This window comes from Saccopteryx leptura, chromosome 1 (assembly GCF_036850995.1).
Source record: "Saccopteryx leptura isolate mSacLep1 chromosome 1, mSacLep1_pri_phased_curated, whole genome shotgun sequence".
NCBI classification, from domain to species: domain Eukaryota; kingdom Metazoa; phylum Chordata; class Mammalia; order Chiroptera; family Emballonuridae; genus Saccopteryx; species Saccopteryx leptura.
This window is the reverse complement of record NC_089503.1, coordinates 105,375,143-105,395,678: the sequence shown is the minus strand read 5'-3', so window position 1 is coordinate 105,395,678 and position 20,536 is coordinate 105,375,143. Positions and strand designations below refer to the sequence as shown.

At 44.0% G+C, this 20,536-nt stretch overlaps 1 protein-coding gene and 1 pseudogene across 6 annotated transcripts in view; one reads left to right on the top strand and one right to left on the bottom strand.

Moving 5' to 3' along the window:
- Positions 1–20,536, top strand: part of DIXDC1 (DIX domain containing 1) — an 81,967-nt gene that overhangs the window by 23,349 nt on the left and 38,082 nt on the right. For 5 of the 6 annotated variants that reach the window (XM_066373118.1, XM_066373109.1, XM_066373144.1 and 2 more), the window contains 4 exons: positions 8,498–8,627; positions 15,926–16,051; positions 18,959–19,190; positions 20,396–20,503. In XM_066373118.1, the coding sequence (XP_066229215.1) occupies positions 8,498–8,627; positions 15,926–16,051; positions 18,959–19,190; positions 20,396–20,503 (596 nt within the window). Of the gene's footprint in view, positions 1–8,497; positions 8,628–9,844; positions 9,888–15,925; positions 16,052–18,958; positions 19,191–20,395; positions 20,504–20,536 lie in introns of those variants that run through there. The other variant, XM_066373139.1, reaches the window with a different exon arrangement.
- On the bottom strand, positions 476–5,848 carry LOC136389721 (large ribosomal subunit protein uL11-like; annotated as a pseudogene).

Genomic DNA, 20,536 nt, shown 5'->3' with positions numbered 1-20,536 from the left:
TCTACTTTTCTTTTCTCTGAGACCTGACTCAGAGGGTTGTCATAAAAACCCTTAATCTTCCTAGACTTTTGGATTACTCAGGCATCCTGGCTTTCATAGAACAAGTTAGAGATGTTTATTCTGGGTCAAGATCAGATTTTTTTTTTATCATGCAGTTTTTTTTCTTTTTTCTTTTAGATTTTATTTATTCATTTTAGAGAGAAGAGACGGGGAGAGAGAGAGAGAGAGAGAGAGAGAGAGAGAAATGGGTGGAGCAGAAAGCATCAACTCCCATATGTGCCTTAACTAGGCAAGCCGGGGTTTTGAACCGGTGACCTCAGCATTCCAGGTCGATGCTTTACCCATTGTGCCACCACAGATCAGGCTCAAGATTAGATTTTTGTGATTACAGACATTGTATGCTTGATTGTCTTGCCTTTTTTTTTTTTTTTGGATTGTCAAGTGATCTATAATGGAAATATTTTCTTTGTAGTTGTTAACTAGCCAGGCATTCCACTGCATCAATGCTGATGTCATCTATGATGCTCTGAGGTTTGAACCCATCAGCACTGCAGCCCTAGACCTGGCCATCCCCAGGATCACTTTAATGATCCCAGAGAGTTCGCTAGCTAAAGATCCGGGCCACAGCTGTCCAGCAATGTGGGCGATCTCATCAAAAGTGGTGTTTCCACTGTGCTTAATATTCTATTGCCTTTTTCTGTCTCATGGTGGTTCCTTGAGGGCTTTGATGACCAGGACAGAGGCAGAAGGCACTGCCTCAATCTGGGCCTGTCTGTTCTGAACAGTCAGTTTCACTGTAATCCTCAGACCCTTCCAATCACTGGCTGCTTTGGCAGTGTCATCACCAACCTTTTCGGAGACAGATCCCGGGGGCCAATCTTGGGGGCCAGGGTGGACATGGCACCAATTTTCCCACCAGTGCACCTCAGGTATATGACTTTGATCTCTTAGGGTTGAATCTTGGCAGCATGGTGGAGGTGGCTGTGTCAGATGAGCCTGGATTCAAGAGGATCGAAGAAAGTTGCATCTAAGCCTCCTATAAGCCGAAAGTCAAAAGTGCCTAGCTTTTTTTTTTTTTTTTTTTTGATTGCAAGTGCCAAGAACCTGGCTTGCATTAGCAGAGATACAAACTAGAATCTACCAACTCATGGAACCAAGGAAATCCATGGGACAGGCAGGGATGGGGCAGAGTCTCAGTGAAAACCAAAAGAGCAAACACTGGCAGGATGGCTTCCTCGGCTTGCCTGTTGTCTCTGGTTCTCTCTGTGGGTGGCTCTACTTACTGTCACCACAGATGGCTTCTGTCTCTTAGGTGACCAGCATGGCAGCATCTAAATTTTATATCTTAACAATTTTGTCAAAGCAAGACTGGGAGAAATTAAGAGAGAAGGGTAGTGAGAAAGGAGACTGATTCTATTCCTAAATGCATGATAAAGAAAATCCCAGAGATGCTCTTGCCGGATAGCTTGGTTGGTTAGAGCGTCGTTCTGATATGCAAAAGTTGTCAGTTCGATTCCACATCAGGGCACATATAGAAGCAGATCAATGTTTCTGTTTCTCTCTCTCCCTCTCTCCCACTTCCTCTCTCTTTAAAAATCAATAAATTTTGTCTGACCTGTGGTGGCACAGTGGGATAAAGTGTCGACCTGGAACACTGAGGTCGCTGGTTCAAAGCCCTGGGCTTGCCTGGTCAAGGCACATATGGGAGTTGATGCTTCCTGCTCCTCCCCCTTCTCTCTCTCTCTCCTCTCTGAAAATTGAATAAATAAAGTCTTTAAAAATAAATAAATAAATAAATAAATAAATAAATAAATTTTGAAAAAGTTTCCAGAAATTTACTGGGCTTAAACTATCAACTTAGCTAGATCAGCCAACTGTGGGCAGCGGAGGGGTGATATGACACCAGCCCCACCGCTGAGTATGTAGAGGGGGCCTGTTTCTACTGGAGAGGGTTCATGAGCTGGACAGCTGCCCCAAGAACTTACACCTCTGGCCTCCCCGTTCTTCCAGGCCTGATTGGAAATAGATTGTGGTCCGGTGTAGCTTGTTCAAGATGTCTTTCTTAGTATTTCAGATATTTTCATTCTGCTGAATCTATTGTATTTTGTCTTCACTGAATAATTGAATTATAAAAAGATAGTGCTAGAATCAAAAAAATTTAGTGGGTTCTTCCCCTAGCTGATGCAAGAGCCCTTTAGAGATGGTTTCACCCTGGCGCTAACCAGAGAATCACTGCTTTTCTCTATTTTACATATTTGGCTTTCACACAAGTTGTAATTTGAGAAAAGATTCTGAGGCAAAAAAGAAAAAAATGAAACTACTAGTTCAATCAGCAGAAAGTAACAGCTTCTTGCAAAGAACATATGGTATTTCATCTGCTGTAGAAGTAGCTCTAGTAAATTTAAAACCAAGGCCTAAGTTTTCACTACAGGCCTCTTTTGAGATAAACATTCTTGTGGGTAAAAGTGGGTAGTTATGGCTGGTCCTCATGAGTGTCTAGTTCGTCCTTCAAATCAGCTTTTTCAGAGCCAGCAGTAAGCATTTATAGCAAGAACCAAGTCTTGGCCTGCCTGTTGGACCAAATACAGATATCTTCAGGTCAAAGAGGAGACACACTGAGACTTAGTTTAGTGGTTGGCTCCCAGATTAGACTAAAGGGAAGGGAAAAGATCCTAAAGTTATTGTAACCCTTAACCTGTGGATAAGAATACCCCCATTCATCTGTGAATCCCTGATCTCTTTGTTAGATGCCATTTAATAGGTCTCTGTCAGCATGCAGATGTTGAAATAACATGACAATGGACATTCTTCAATTAAAACTTTTTTACATTTTATTCATTCAGTTTTAGAGAGGGGGGAAGGAGAGATTGAAAGAAAGAGAGAAAAGGGGGGAGGAGCAGGAAGCATCAACTCCCATATGTGCCTTGACCAGGCAACTCTGGGTTTTCCAACTGGTGATGCCAGCATTCCAGGTCGATGCTTTATCCACCTGTGCCAGGTCAAGCTAAATTTTTTATCAATGATTCATTGAAGGCACAATCTTCAAGTTATATGAATCTAGGCCGAACAGTAAATATTATCCTCAGCATTTCAGTATCTACCACTCTGGTGGACCCTGGGATGACTTCAGGATCCAGGAGGAAGATAGTCGAGTGTCCTAGATCCTTGACCATCCACATGCAGTGATTGTTCCCCTCTGTACCGCTACAGCAGTGCCACATGACGAGCTATCTCCTGGAACTTACTCCACAGAACTGTCCTACCTTGAAATCTGGAAGTCTGAAACTCTACTCTGTCTGCTTAAAACCCCAGTTTCCACACTCCTCCTTTCCCATTAAACTTAGGCTCAGTTGCATCAAATTCTTCTCTCCTCACTCTTCCTTGTCCTCTCAGTTCATCAGCTCTCCTTTAGTTTCTTCTTCCCGGTGCTGATTCCACCATCAGTTGCTTCAAATACACTGTTGCCACCATCCTCACTTCCCAGATCACTGCTTTTCTTCTGACCAATTCCAGACCTAGATCAGCCCTTATTGGTGTCCTCCACTCACTGCTCAGGCCTGTTGAGACTTCTGTGGGAAATCATATACCTTGCAGATGACTGCACTACAAAATTATGATTTCCAGCCCCATCGAGTCCTTGGGTGCCATCACTAGTCTTTCTAGCCTCCCAAGGGTTTCTTTCTGGAAGCCTCCCTTGCCGGGGTCCAGCCCCGGGGGGGATCCAGGGGTCCCACAGGAGGAGACGGCGTCGGCGAAAATCGAGTGAGAGAGCCGAATTCTTTTCTTTCTCTTTATTCTCTGGTTAGCATTTACTGTCAGGCATCTCTCTCAAATGCTAGTATAGCTCCCTTTTTATACACACACTGAGTTACAATTACATGGTGTTAATTATTGCTTTTGTTTCACTATGTTTACATGTTTCCGGATAACAGTTAACTTATATCTATAAATTACAAACCAGGTAGCAAATCATTCAAAGTACAAAATAACTTGAATAGCGATAACAACATCGGTAAAAGCTTTTAAAGTATTAGTACTAATAGTTAAATAACTTTACTGCTGTTGTGAGTTAAGTAAGGGGCAGAGAGAGATTAGCAGACGAAATCATTAAGGACTAACAATGGACCACCGCTTGTTCAGGTAAATGGCTTTGAGTTTAAGCAGTGTCCTACTTTTTCTCACAAGATTCTAAAAGGCTTGCCCATAAGGAAATTGACATAACATTAAGAATAGCTTTCACCCAAAGATATACAGAGTGCATTTGCAAGATAGCCTAGTAGCAACATAATTTCAGAAGACATTAACTGTTATTACTTCTATGGATTCCCCTACATACCTCTCATTATCAAAGAATCTTGGAAAGCATATAAATCTCATGAGAACATCTCATTGAGAAAGCCTAGCAATTGCCTTTAGTCAAAAGACAATTCTCTTAGTAAAACATTCTTTTCTTGCCGACTGCGCTCTCATCCTAGGCCACACAATGGGCCATTCTACTATACCTTACCTAAGATACTATTGCCTAGTCAAATATTACTTGTTTATTATATTTAAACACTAGTTAAGTTCTAACTCTATTCTTCTCAGAGTGTACCACTATCTGCAGATCAAATAAGCAAGAAGAAAGGAATGTTTCTCTACTCTATCACATGAAAAGGCTAGGGAGGAAAAATGTTGAATTAAGTGAAGGCCGAGAGGTGCTCTGTGCACAGCCACTGCCTCCTACCCACTCACAAGTCACAATCTATTCTTTCTAACATGATTAAGAAGGAATTCTCCTACAGACTTAATCCTTTATGAGGGATATCATAGCCAGCCTCTTATGTCTATGAGCCCAGTTCAAGGGGCTTACAGGCTTTTCTGTGGAACTCACACCCTCTGTCTCATTTCCAAAGAAATTACTATGAATCTACAGGGAAAGCACGGTACTATTATCCCTGTGCCATAAATAATAGCACATACTCAGATAAGGGGGGATATAAGGCCAGATTAATTCAAAAAGTCAAAGGGTGCCCTGGCCTGTTGGCTCAGCGGTAGAGCGTCGGCCTAGCGTGCGGAGGACCTGGGTTCGATTCCCGGCCAGGGCACACAGGAGAAGCGCCCATTTGCTTCTCCACACTTCCGCCGCGCTTTCCTCTCTGTCTCTCTCTTCCCCTCCCGCAGCCAAGGCTCCATTGGAGCAAAGATGGCCCGGGCGCTGGGGATGGCTCTGTGGCCTCTGCCTCAGGCGCTAGAGTGGCTCTGGTCGCAACATGGCGACGCCCAGGATGGGCAGAGCATCGCCCCCTGGTGGGCAGAGCGTCGCCCCATGGTGGGCGTGCCGGGTGGATCCCGGTCGGGCGCATGCGGGAGTCTGTCTGACTGTCTCTCCCTGTTTCCAGCTTCAGAAAAATGGAAAAAAAAAAAAAAAAGTCAAAGGGGGAAGTATCGTTGTGTCTCTCCTTTGGGTGACTTCGTCAACCCGCAGCCATTGGTCTTCTCTGCTATGACTTTGTCAATCAGCAGTTTTTGATCTTCTTCTGCTGTGACCTTGTCAGCCAGCAGTTGTGGGTCTTCTTCTGCTGTGACCTTGTCAGCCAGCAGTTCTGAGTTTTCTCCTGCTGTGACCTTGTCAGCCAGCAGTTGTGGGTCGGCTCCCGACACTCCCTCATTCTCCCCGCTCTTTCCACTCTCAACGGATAAACCACCTACTTCATAATAAATAGAGGGGCATTTGTATCTGGGCTCTGTCAACTTTCGTCCTTCCCTCCTGCCCACCTCCAGATTTCCCCACGTATGCACCTATTCCTGCCTCCTCAAGATCAAAGGAGGAGGTGGCCCTCTTCCCCTCTGGAACCTTCTGCCTCATTCACACCTCTCCCTGCATATGTTGTCCTGCAAATGTCCTCTCATCCTAAACCACCTTCATTCTCTATTCCACCCTCCTCTGCAGCCCCCCTTACTCCTCCCCTCACTGCTTCTGTTTTTACTCTCTCCGAGGTCTTCTCTGCTCATTGCCCTCTGACTTTTAACCCCACCACTCCACAGTCTCTGTTCTCAAAAGGTCACCAGAGCCTGTTCATTATTACATGGAATGGACTTCTTGGTCCTCCGCTGCACTTTTGTATAGGATTTGACCTTAATGACCACCCATCTTAAAATTCTCTAGTCCCTGGATTCCCACATAATGTTTTCCCCTTCTGACTGCATGTTCTAAAATCACACAGGATGTCCTCAAGGAGATCATAGGTGTGTAGGTGGGTCAGGGAAGGCTTCCTGAGAAAGGTGCTGCTTGAGCCGAGACTTAAAAGGGGGTGGCAGGCAGGGGAGGCAGAGGGGCTGGGAAGCATGATGGATTTGGGCGCTGCACAGGGTTTGGGTGAGCTGAAGCATGGGGTAGGGCATATGGGAGAGGTGTGAATGGAGCTGGAGAAGAGGCAGGGGCCAGCACATGACAAACATAAATGCAGATTATGAGAAGCCAGTGAAGGATTTTAAGAGAAATGTGTGGAAAGTGGGTTGAGGGTGCCGTTTGCTTCAGGGAGATTAATGAAGAGTTTTATACATCAGTCAGGTAATCAGATCCCAGCTGTTGCCCTTAGTGCTTCTGCTGATCTGAACTCCTTTCCCCAGATCAGAGTGGTTCAGTATTGAGCCTGGTCTGCCTCACACAGTGCTTTGGCTGTGCAGTGGGAGCAGACCTTGGACGAAAGGCTGACCTATGTTAGGTAGAAGGTGCAGCCACCTCTATTCTATGGAAAGAGTTGGATAAGCAAGAGGCCCTTAGTACATGCTTGGACCGCATTTAGTGGGTTTCAATACCAGGTGTACTATGTGCTAGCCAAAGGGACTTTGGAGAAGTTAATCTCTCTGAACCTCATCCATAGACTGAAAATGGTACTGATTCTTCAGTGCTTTTGTGAGAATTGAATTAGGTGATGATAATAATGAAAATAATAATTATTTAATAAACATCAATTGTGTGGCAGCCTATTCCAGGTATATTCCCTAGCTCATTAATACATATGTAAAACACCAAAAATAGTGTTTAAATCATGGTAGGCACTCAGTAAATATTAGATTCCTCCCCCTACCTCCTACTGATCACAGCACTTCCAATAGTTTGTCAGTAGCTGATAGATTGTTGTCTTGCTATTTACTGTCTTCCAAAGGCTTTATTCCCAAAAATCAACATAGAGAACATAATGAAGATTTTTTTTTTAGATTTTATTTACTGATTTTACAGAGAGAAGAGAGGGGAAGCGAGAAGTATCAATTCATAGTTGCTTCACTTTAATTTTATATTGCTTGCTTATCGTTATGTGCCTTAACCAGGCAAGTGCAGGGCTTCAAACCAGCGACTTCAGCGCTCCAGGTCGTCACTCTATCCACTGCACCATCACAGGCCAGGCCAATAATGAAGGTTTAATTTAAGCTCAGGAAGCAGTCAGTGAGTAAATTCCAACATCAATTTATTAAGGAAGTCCTTGGATCTTAGAAATCAACTGTACTTTAACCAAGTTATAGTTTAATTCTGTTAGCCCTTGAACTTAACTTTTAGGTTCAGGGTCTTGAGCTTCTATAGAAACCAGACAGAGCTGCAGCCTGTACTATGACATTGTTCATGTACTAGTTTAGTATTTAGCCCATCTTCATATCAAATAATCAGAATAAACACTGCATATAAGCTCTGTGTGAACAGGGACAGATGCAATATGTAAGGTTATCCGAGGGTTGGGATGAGTTAGGTGTCTCCTCCTGGGCCTGACAGACTTCTGAGGATACAGGGCCCTAGCTTTGTCTGAAAATAAATGCAAGCGTTGCCCCCAACCTCTGCCCCAGTCCTCAGGAACACTGCTTCCCCGAGCCTTTCTTTGTCCTTCTTTGTGCAGGTTCTAGGTGACTAGATCTTCTTTGACGATACACAGCATGGATTAAAACTAATTAAACCTGGGATTGTAGTAATCCCAGGTTTAATTATGGGCTCAGGAGACTAAATCTTAGGTTGAGTGCGAGATGATTTTAGTTAAGTCTCGTGAAAGAAGCAGCTATGAAGAGGCAGTTCTGTGCTTGTTTATTGTTTAGTCCTGATTCCCCCAGATCAGTCCTTATGAACATCACAGTCCATCGTGCACTTGAAACACGGGTGCCTGTTCCTGAGAGGCATAATGTGGGGCTGGCAGCAGTGATCACACAGGGAACTAACTGGCTGTGGTTCTGGGCCCTCATCCCTGCCAATAGAGCGACACTCAAGGGAGGCAGGAAGCAGAGTCATTGACACACTCGCCTGCTTACCTGTGTGTACATGGCCACCCAAGCCAGAGGTTAGCTTTCCTTTGGAGACTGGCATGAAACTAGAGAATTTCAGAACATGCAGTGTGTCTGACCATTTGTCTTCATTCTTTCCTTAGAACCTCCTCCTCCCTCTGGATATAGATCAGTCTCACACGCTGCCCTGGCGGGGTAGAGGTGAGGAGTGCTGGGCAGACTTCCCTTACATCCACCTTTCGTTTTCCAGCAACAGCTGCAGGCATATGTGGCCTGGGTGAATGCACAGCTGAAGAAGAGGCCGGCAGTGAAGCCCGTGCAGGACCTGCGGCAGGACCTTCGGGATGGGGTGATCCTGGCCTACCTCATCGAGATTGTAGGTCAGTTGGCCGTGGACTCGGGTGCTAACCTAAACCAGAATATGGCCTTCTTTGTCCTTCACGTACCTTTCAGGACTGATTGCTTCTTCTTTGAGATAGTTGGAAATGGAAGTGGGGAAGACTTAGAATACTTTCCCAAGGTTAACTAATTTATTTAGTGGTCAGTGAGCACTGTGTCCCAGGTACTGTATCATGCTTTGCAACATATATGATAATGAGCACAGTCTAAGCTCTCAAGAGCCCCCCCCCCCCAATCTAGTTGGAAAGACTTGAAAGTGAAGTCATTTTCATTATTACACCTATTATTCTGATGGGGTAAGTACAGATAGGAGCACATGGAAGGGGGGGGTCACTCACCCCAGGGTTCGGGGTTCAGGAGTAGCTTGTCAGAAGAATTGAGGTCTGAACCCAGGCTGGAAAAGGGAGTATAGTAGCCAGGCAAGGACCTCTAAGATCCTCACTACCGTAGTGCTTTATGGAAGGGCTTGTCCTTTGGAAGCCCTGGAGTTATTGCTGGTCATTCTTATTAGATGATACCATGACCTTATTTCCATAGCATTTGTATATAACTATTGTTATTTTATTTCCATTCACCGAATAGTAATTGTTTACCTATCTCTCCTGTACACACTGAGTCCTTTAGGAGCAGATACAGGCCCTGGCCTGGTAGCTCAGTTGGTTAGAGCACTGTCCTGATACGCCAAGGTTATGGGTCTAATCCTTGGACGGAGCACATGCAAGAATCAACCAATGGCCTGACCTGTGGTGGCGTAGTGGATCAAGTGTCGACCTGGGAACACTGAGGTCGCCGGTTCAAAACCCTAGGCTTGCCTGGCCAAGGCACATATGAGAGTTGATGCTTTCTGCTCCTCTCCCTTCTCTCTCTCTCTCTCTCTCTCTCTTTCTGTGTCTCTTTAAAAAAAAAACAAAAACTGAATAAAGTTAAAAAAAAATCAACCAATGAATGCATAGAGAAGTAGAACAACAAATAGATGTTTTATTCTCTCTCTCCCTTCCTTTCTCTCTAAAAATTATTAAAAAAAAATTTAAGATCAGGTACAATATAATTTTTTTCTGGTTCCACATCTCCTAGCCAAGAGCCTGGCACAAAACGAGGACTGAAACACTGGTGGTTGTGTTAGTCAGCTGAACTTAGAGTCCTGGAGTGACGCGGGCCTGCAGGTGCTGACACAGAGCCTGCTACAGGCAGCCTGGCCTCACCGGCACAGCTCATGGACTCCTCAGTGGTCACTCATAATGGTAATAGCAATGGTCACAGTGATAGCAGCTGCCATTTATTGGGTACTTTCTATCTAGTTTAATTTCATTTAATCATCAACTTTTGAGAAACAGCTAATGTTATCCCATTTTCAGGAAACAAGCTTAAAAGAGAGGCTTTATAAAGATAAATAAAATCTTTGAGCACTTAGAACATATCAAGCATTGTGCTCAGCATGATACTTTGATTGATGTATGACATGGCTATGATGTAACCACCACCACCTTACTCATTTTATGAGGTTTAAAAAGGCTAAGCAGTTTTTACAAGGTCACATAACTACCTGACAGAGAAGTGGTATAAACCTATTTCTGCTTTTGATTCCAAGCTCATTTTAAACATTTAATTTTTCACTTATTTCAGTAGATTGTACTTGAAAATATAATTGGGTAAAACATACAGAAGGCAGAAAAGGATATAAAAATCAAAACCTTTTTTCACCTGGTTCCTCTGCTAGCTACCTGTTCTTTCTGGAGGCAACCCGTTTTAGCATATTTTTTTGCATTTCCTTCCAGAGATATTCTGTGCACATACAAGCAATGTGAATATGTGTTCTTGTTTTCCTAAAACCCAAGTTTTTTTGTAACTTTGCCTTCTAGAAAAAAATCACTGAATTCACTTGCTTGTCTCCATTCATTGTTTAACCCTCACTAGTCTTGATCCCACTGTAGCACTCTACTAAAACTGCTTTCTTCCAGGTCACCACCTCTGCCTTGTGAAAGCCAGTGGCCAGGTCTTTGTCCTCATTTTATTCAACTTAAGAGAACTTCAGCCTGACCAGTCGGTGGTGCAGTCGGACTGGGATGCAGAGGACCCAGGTTCATAACCCAGGTTGCTGGCTTGAACCCAGGGTTGCTGGCTTGGGCAGGGGGTCGTTGGCTCTGCTGTAGCCCCTGCCCCAAGGCAAATATGAGAAAGCAATCAATGAAAAACTAGGGTGCCACAAGGAAGAATTGATGCTTCTCATCTCCCTCCCTTCCTATCTGTCCCTGTCTGTTCCTCTCTCCATCTCCCTCTGTGTCTCTCTCTCTCTTTCTCTCTCTCTCTCTCTCTCTCTCTCACACACACACACACACACACACAGAAAAAAAAAGGAAGAGAACTTCATACAGTGATCACTCCCTTCTCCTTCAAACACTTTTTAAAAAAATGTTGGCGATGATAATGGTTAATAATAATATATAAGTTTCAGGCGTACATCTTTATAATGTGACATCTATATACTCTACTGTGTGCTCACCAGCTGAAGACCAGTCTCCTTGGGTTGACCCCCTTCACCCTCTTCATTCTCCTGCCACCCCACTTCTCCTCTGGTAACCACCACATTGTTGCCTGTGACTGTGAGTTTGTTTTGTTTGTTTGCTGTTTTTTGTTTTGTATCCCACATAGGAGTGAAATCATATGATTCTTGTTCTTCTCCTTCTGACTTACTCTGCTTAGCATAATACCCTCATGATCCACCTATGTTGTCACAAATAGCAGTATTTTATCTTTTTTTTAATAGATGAGTAGTATTCCATTGTATCTATATATGAACCACATCTTCTTTAGCCAATCATCCATTAAAATAAATGGGACTGCCTGACCAGGCGGTGGCGCAGTGGATAGAGCATTGGACTGGGATGTGGAGGACCCAGGTTCGAGACCCCGAGGTCGCCAGCTTGAGTGCAGCCTCATCTGGTTTGAGCAGAGCTCACCAGCTTGAGCCCAACGTTGTTGACCTGAGCAAGGGGTCACTCAGTCTGCTGTAGCCACCCCCCCACCCCCAGTCAAGGCACATATGAGAAAGCAATCAATGAACAACTAAGGTGCCGCAACGAAGAATTGATGCTTTTCATCTCTCTCCGTTTCTGTCTGTCCCTATCTGTCCCTCTCTCTGATCCTCTCTGTCTTGTCACAAAGAACCAGAAATAAATAAATAAATAAATAAATAAATAAACAAACAAACGGGACTTAGTTGTCCTCCTTTCTCACTGACTCCCTGTCTGCTCTGCTCTTTGCTCCTTTGTTCTGGTCTCTGAATGTTGAAGTTCTCCAGGTTCATCCTTAGCCCTTGAATATTCTCTATCCTTGTGACTTCTTTATAGTATACAGTGTATTTTTAATTCTAAACTTTCCTTCAGTTTAAGACCTGGGCATCAGCTCCGTAACCAGCATCTCTGCTTGACTGTCTAAAAGGCAACTCTAACTCGACGTGTTCCAATGGGAACTTTTGACTTCCTTCTCTCCACTAACCCCTTTATCCTCTAGGACCTAGAGTCTAGGGCTTTTTCTCTGAGTGATGTGTCACAGTGCCACTCACTCAGCTCTTAGAGCAGAACACTTACAAGTTCTCCTTTATTATTCTCTTTTCCTAATGTTGCCATAACCAGTCCTTCACATGTGCTTTCTGCTTTATTGGTGGGTACAACTTACCCAACGTCAGGTTTTACCTGGCAGCCTCTTCCACTCTAGCCCAAACTATCATTATCTCTTGCCTTGAAGATTTTCATTTTCTTTCTAACCTACCTCCTCGTTTCCTCTCTGCATAATCTATGTCTACACAGAATCAACTTTTAAAAACATAAATCAGATCACATAACTCCCTTGCCTCACACTCTCCATTGTCTGCTCATTACACTTAAAATAAAATTTAGGATCTTGACTCTGGTGGATGGGACCTTCATGACCTGGCCTTGCTCACCTCTCTATCTTCTCCAAGGACTCCACTCTTTCCTCTTTCCATTCCAGCCACACTGGGTCTTGCTGTTCCTCAGAGAAGCGGAGCCCATTCCTACCTTGGGCTTTGTACCTGTACTTCTTCAGTCTGAAATTCTTCTTCCTCAAATTGTAACATCTCTTACTTTAGTCAACTCTCTGCCCAAAGGCATTATCAGAGAGGCCATGATCCTACTTCTGTGTCTTTCCCTAGGGCACTGATCCCTCCCTGAAGTTACATTAAACATTTACTTCTCAGCATGTCAGCTGTCATCATCACAGATACAAACTCTATAATGGGAGGAACTGTTTCTTTTCATTAATTACCTTTTTATTCTTTATTATTATTATTTTTATTTTTAAGACTTCATTTATTTTAGAGAGAGAGAGAGTGAGGGGGGGAGGAGCAGGAAGCATAGACTCCCATATGTGCCTTAACCAGGCAAGCCCGGGGTTTTGAATAGGCAACCTCAGCATTCCAGGTTGATACTTTATCCACTGTGCCACCACAGGCCAGGCTCCTTTTTTTCTTGAAGAACCTTTATCTCTTTTGTTCAGTAATGTTTCTCTGGAGCCTAGACAGTGCTTGGCACACAATGGGTGTTTGATGAATATTTGTTGAATGAATAAATGTACACCCAGTAGCTTCACAGGTTTGGGAATAGATTTAAAATCTTGCAGGCCCATCAAAAGACTTTTATTTTCCTATTCCCCATCCAGGTTACAAACACCAAGTCTTAACTCACTTGCATACTTATATATAATCTTACTTTTTTTTTTTTTCAAATTCAGTGAGAGGAGGGGGGCAGAGAGAGATTCCTGCGTGTACCCTGACTGGGATCCACCCAGCAAGCCCACTAGGATGCAATGCTCTGCCCATCTGGGGCGTTGCTATGTTGTTCAGCAGCTGAGCTCTTCTTAGCGCAAGAGGTGGAGGTCATGGAGCCATCCTCAGTGCCTGGGGCCAGCTTGCTCCGATCATGGCTGTGGTAGGGGAAGAGAGAGAGAGAGAGAGAGAGAGAGAGAGAGAGAAGTGAGAGGGGGTGGGGTGGAGAAGCAGATATGCTCTTCTGTGTGCCCTGACCAGGAATTGAACCTGGGACATCCACATGCCTGGCTGACACTCAACCACTGAGCCAACCAACCAGGGCCTATATAATCTTACCTTTTTTTTTTTTTTTTTTTTTTTTGTACTTTTCCTAAGTTAGAAGCAGGGAGGCAGTCAGACAGACTCCCACATGCGCCTGACTGGAATCCACCCAGCATCCACCAGGGGGCGATGCTTTGCTCATCTGGGGCGTTGCTCTGCTGCAATTGGAGCCATACTAGTGCCTGAGGCGGAGGCCATGGAGCCATTCTCAGCTCCTGGGACAACTTTGCTCCAGTGGAGCCTTGTCTGGGGAGGGGAAAGAAGAGATAGAGAGGAAGGAGAAGGGGAAGTGTAGAGAAGCAGATAGGTGCTTCTCCTATGTGCCCTGATCGGGAATTGAACCCGGGACTTCCACACGCTGGGCCAATGCTCTACTGCTGAGCCAATTGGCCAAGGCCTATATAATCTTACTTTTTACATCTTATATTTCTTTTCTCTGTGTCTGGCTATACAGCTAGTGCTCAACTACGACCACAATTGGTTCTGACAGACCGGTCGTAACACGATTTGGTCGTAAGTTGAGTAGGATATATGTACTGTACTGTGAAATGATGTTATAAAAATCTTTAAGTTATATTTTATCATAATTTTCTTTCATTATTGTTATATATCATAATTTTCTTTGTTCATTTTATGCCATTTGTATCATCTCTACACCATTTTGTTTCTTATTTTTACATTTGTCAGGTTTAAGTAAAACACTGCATTACCAGTACAACTGGTTTAATATTTGCAAAACACAAAATTACAAAATACAGGTGCGTACAAAAATACAAGTGTAAAAAATACCATAGGAAACATTTTCCCAATTGCAAAACATATCAAAATATATAAACATGTACGAAACATTTTATTGGCCTCTGGTGCTTGGCTGCAGATCGTTGATGTCGTCATCTGCGGCAGCAGTTGGGGTTACCGGAGTTGGTTTATTCATAAACATGTGCGATCACATTCACTTTCTTTCCTCCTTCATACTTGTTCATTGATTGCTTTCTCATATGTGCTTTTACCAGGGGGTTACAGCAGAGCAAGTGTCCCCTTGCTCAAGCCAGTGACCTTGGGCTCAAACCAGCAACCATGGGGTCATGTCTATGATCCCATGCTCAAGCCAGCGCCCCTGCACTCAATCTGGTGAACCCATGCTCAAGTTGGATGAGCCCGCGCTCATTTTCGTGTCGAAATCAATGGCCTTTCTTTCCTTCTTGGCAGGCTGAGGTGTAGACAAAGACAGTTTCCTCTTGGTGTAGACATCTTGGGAGGGGTTTGATGAAAAATATCCAAGAAACAAAACACAAATTGCTGTAGTACTGAGTCTGGGATAACAGTTGAAATGGTGCATGCGGAGACGGTAGTGCTGCCAGAAGCTGGTCCGCACTGTTGTACACCCAGCTGGGCAACGCTTGCCCTGCCAGACACGGAGCAGTCGTTGCTAGCGATTGTGGTCGTAAAGTTGAATGGTCGTAAGTTGTATAGGTCGTAAGTCGCTCAATATCTGTATGAGACATTGATACTATTTCTCCCTTTAACTTCATATACAGTGTGTCCGTAAAGTCATGGTGCACTTTTGACTGGTCACAGGAAAGCAACAAAAGACGATAGAAATGTGAAATCACCAAATAAAAGGAAAACTCTTCCAGTTTCATACCTATTCAGCGCAGTTTGATGTGGGCTCATGCACAGATTTTTTAGGGCTCCTTAGGTAGCTATCCTGTATAGCCTCTACAGACTCATCACTGACTGATGGCCTACCAGAACGGGGTTTCTCCACCAAACTGCTGGTTTCCTTCAACTGCTTATCCCACCGAGTAATGTTATTCCTATATGGTGGCACTTCGTTATAAACACGCCGATATTCACGTTGCACTTTGGTCATGGATTCGAATTTAGTGAGCCACAGAACACACTGAACTTTCCTCTGTACCGTCCACATCTCAACTGGCATGGCCGTGGGCTGCTCCGCTGTATACACGGTGTTATGTCATCATCTGCTCATGCGCACATGCTGCCACATCATCCTCCAGAAACTGGAGGCCTTTCTTTCCTTCTTGGCAGGCTTTCTTTCCTTTTATTTGGTGCAGATTTCATATTTCTATCGTCTTTTGTTGCTTTCCTGTGACTGGTCAAAAGTGAACCATGACTTTACGACACACTGTATTTTCTGTCTTCTAACAGCAGGAGAAAAGTTGAGTGGGGTACAACTGAGTCCTAGAAACCAACAGGAGATGAAGAATAACGTGGAGAAGGTGCTACAGTTTGTGGCCTCCAAAAAGATTCGCATGCACCAGACTTCAGCTAAAGGTCAGTGCCTCTTCGTGTTCTTGGTGGATGAGTACACCCATCTTTAGCTGGTAATGGCTTGGTTGTGTAGCCAAGGTTTTGATAGACTGGAGCAGGATTAGGCCTATGACCTCATGTCATTTTCCCATAAGAAAGTTCGTGGGACAGGGTGATTATCAAAATCTGAGTGTTTTGAAAATCTGGGTGAAGATATATGCTCTCCCTTTACTTCAATGGAATGAAGGTTTGTTTGTGTGCAGGACAAATAATAGAGAAGAAATTACAAAATTGGGATATTAATTTTGGAAAGTGTCTTTTACATTATCAAAAATGAAGATAGATTTTGTGTTTTGAGTTCCTAAGGTTTCATGACCAAGAATTACACTGCTTACAAAAATTAGGCGATCAGGGTACATGCAGATACTCCAGAACTTTCAGCCTTTTGTATAGTGCATTTTCACCAATGAAATAAAGGTTGGTTTTGCATCTCATTTGCATAATTGAACAACTTTCTTTGACTTGTTGTTTGCTGTTCTGATGTTCTTGTTTAATAAAAAAAATCAGCCTAACCAGGCAGTGGCGCAGTGGATAGAGCGTCGGACTGGGATGCAGAAGACCCAGGTTTGAGACCCCGAGGTTGTCAGCTTGAGCGCGGGCTCATCTGGTTTGAGCAAAGCTCACCAGCTTGGACCCAAGGTCACTGGCACGAGCAATGGGTTACTCGGTCTGTTGAAGGCCCGCGTTCAAGGCACATATGAGGAAGCAATCAATGAACAACTAAGGTGTCACAATGAAAAACTGATGATTGATGCTTCTCATCTCTCTCTGTTCCTGTCTGTCTGTCCCTATCTATCCCTCTTTCTGACTCTCTGTCTCTGTAAAAAGAAATAATAATAATAAAATAAATTTAAAAAATCAAATGCTTTTTTATTGCTTCATATTTATTTTGAAATATCCTCTGATTTTTGTGAGGAATATATTTCAAATCATAATAGCTTACGTTTTTTTCCAGCCCGTTTTCCAGACAGAAAGTATTTTCTAGCATTTTTTTTGTGTGACATCAGAGAACATTCCTGACAGGACGAAAGGGGCTCTGTGCCCTCCACCAGGCCCTCTCCTATAGTTACATGGCCAGGAGAGAGCCCAGCTGCGAGGAAGAAAGGGTATAAGTGTCCTCAGAAAACACAGTCTTCTCGCCGTTTCTCGAGAACTGACTGTGGTCCGGTTCTGTTTCAGCTTATGTTTCTGGACCTCCTTACCTGTGGCTCTGGTGAGGAGGGGGGCAGGAGGGCGCACGCCCTTCAGGTTGGATTATTGATGTTCTCTGTGTTGGGGTCATTCAGGTAGGGTAGATACTGGCCATTGAGAGCACCCTGTAGAAGGAATCAGTCCTTTCAAAAACCCAATTCTTTTAAAAAACCTTGTGTATTTAAAAGGCTATGAAACAAGAAACAAAAAAAAATTAGAATTTTACCCATTTCCTTACATTAACTTTCAACAGACCTATCACAGTTCTTTCTGCCTGCATTGCTCTTTTTTTTCTAGGCCAAATTTAGAACGTGATAAGATGTCTCATCTGTTCTCCATGAGGAATGGGCTTGGGGATCTGGCCCATTAAAGTCAGCTATTTTGAGGGAATACTGCCTGCTGCTCAGGACATCATTGTCTCTTACCTGGAGAACTGCCTGGCTTCCTGATTAGTCGTACTGCGCTGATTTCTGTCCTCTTCCCATCTGCTCCCCACAGTGCAACCGGAATGAGCTTTCCTCTGTTTCAGAGGTCCTTAGGATAAAATCCAAAATCCTCCCGGTGACTTACCCTGCTCTTTCCGACCTGACCTCGGATCCACCCCTTTCCGCTTGTGCTCTGAGCTCTGGGTGCGCTGCACTTCTTCCGTTTCTCTGCCATAGAAATACAATGTGAGCCACATGTGCAATGTAGAAGTTCCTAGCAGTGCATTAAAAAGAAAAAAGCGTGAAACCAAGTTGAATAATAAATTTATTTAACTCAGTATATCCAAGATATTACATATTTCAACATGTCATCAATATAAGAAACTATTAATGAGATTTTTGCGTACTATTTTTTGTACTGCATCTGAGGAGATATTTTCATTCTCTTTGTGTGTGTGTGTACTACACTAACAGCACATTTCCATGCAGACCATAGATGCCTTTTTTTTGTGACAGAGACAGAGAGAGGGACAGATTGGGACAGACAGACAGGAAGGGAGAGAAATGAGGAGCATCAGTTCTTTGTTGTGGCACCTTTGTTGTTCATTGATTGCTTCCTCATATGAGCCTTGATGTGGGGGGGCTACAGCAGACTGAGTGACACCTTGCTCAAGCCAGCGACCTTGGGCTCAAGCTGGTGAGCCTTGCTCAAACTGGCGACCTTGGGGTTTTGAACCTGGGTCCTCCGCGTCCCAGTCCGATGCTCTATGCACTGTGCCACTGCCTGGTCAGGCCATAGATGCCTTTTAAGTGCTTGGAGTGGCTAGCGGCTCCCACATCAGACAGTGCAACTTGAGTGTGTCATGCTTTCTTTTGCCTCTACACCTTAATGCTTGCTGTTTCCCCTTCTTGGAATATTCTTTTTCCTTCTCTTCCCTCATCTGTTGAACCACTCTTCACCCATAAAGTCTCAGTTTAGAACTCACTTCCTCTGGAAATCCATAAGCCCTTTGGACTAGACAAGATGCCTCCACTCTGAGCCCCCAAAATATCCTGTACGTCTGCTATTCCAACACATTATTGTACTTTATTGTAATTGCTTTTGAATCTCTGTCTCCCTATTGAACATGGCTTTGTGAGGACAGAGACGTCGAGTGCCTCGCTCCCCTGCAATACCAGCAAGTACATGCTAAGTGAACCAGTCCTCAGCGCTCTGCCTCCCTCTGAGGAACTCTCGGTCTGTTCTGTCCCTCAGATATTGTGGAGGGAAACCTGAAGTCTGTCATGAGGCTGGTCCTCGCCTTGGCAGCTCATTTCAAACCTGGCTCTAGCAAGACAGTAAGCCACGCACGGGACTCCAGAGCTTCTCTGCAGAGTCACCAGCCACACTGTGCCACTGCTGTGGCCCAGGGAGCAGCGGCTGCTCTGGCTGATGTGTGTCATGACATGTCACGGTCAGGACGGGATGTCTTTCGATACAGACAGAGGTAAGAGTAGGAGTCTGGGGATGGGAACTTGACTTTATCTGATGTTTCTTCCCTTAACTGATACAGTGCAATAGATGAAAATATCACCTAAACAGTCCCACATTGCAGAAAAGAGCATAGGGTGGAGGCTGGGGAGGGCACCTCAAAAGAGAAAAGCCTTTTCTTTTAGAAAGCTTTATTTGCAATTAGCAGAAAGTAAAGGAATTATAAAATAAGGTCTAACGGAAAGTTCTGTCCGTTTTTGGAATAAAACAAAATACAAATTCTTCTGACTTAATTCATGTGGCACCCATCTTGAATATATTCACACCAATCCTATCTTCCGAATATGGTCCGAAATGGTTTGCTGAGCTGAATTAAGCCTTTTTGTGATCTCCGATGTTGTCAGAAAAGGGTCTTGCTCCAACATGGTCTTAACAACATCATCATCCATCAAAGATGGTCGCCCAGAACGTGGCTTATCAGAAAGGTCAAAATCACCTGTTTCGAATTTTTCGAACCATCTTCTGCATGTCCTATCAGAAACTGTACCTTCACCAAACACTTTCAATAAATTTCTACATGTTTCTGTAGCATTTCTTCCTTGTTGAAATTCGTATACAATACAGTGGCGTAAATGAACTTTATCAGTAGCCATGGGTACACTATCGCTTCACACATAAGACTAACGTGAATCAACTTTGTCTTAGTTAATTTGCTACGTCAGTATGTATACATTAAGTGATAAAAATAGAGAGGCACACATGCGCCAAATAAACATGTGCTTACGTGTCGAAACTTGTTGTGATAGAAATGGACAGAACTATCCAGTAGACCTTATATATAATCTTTTGCTCTGGTGCCCGGAATTTTAAATAGATGCCTTTGGCACCGTGTGTTTTATTCTCTGGGAGGTATGTGGGAGCAATGTTCCAATAACATGGGGGAGCCTCCCCCTGGAACACATGCTAAAGGCAAGCTGTCCCGGAGTCATGGCAGGAAATGCTTCTCTTCGGCGGTTGTGTATCTGCTAAGCAGGACCCTGAGGTGAAATTACATGTTTTTGTGTCTGTATTCCCTACTAGCTTTGGGGTGTCTTTCAGGCAGGGGCTCTGCCGTACTCATCTTTGTTCCCATAGTGCTCACAGAGTGGCCGTCTATCTGTACTTGCTGAGTTGTCCTGAAGGACTGACACCCTCTCATTTGCTGGTGCCCTCTGACTTTAGGAACAGCAGCATGGATGAGGAGATTGAGAACCCATACTGGAGTGTGCAAGCTCTGGTGCAGCAGTATGAAGGGCAGCAAAGGGCCCCGTCTGAGTCCAGCTGTTCCAGGTAATTGTGGCCTCAGGCTTTTTTTTTTTTTTT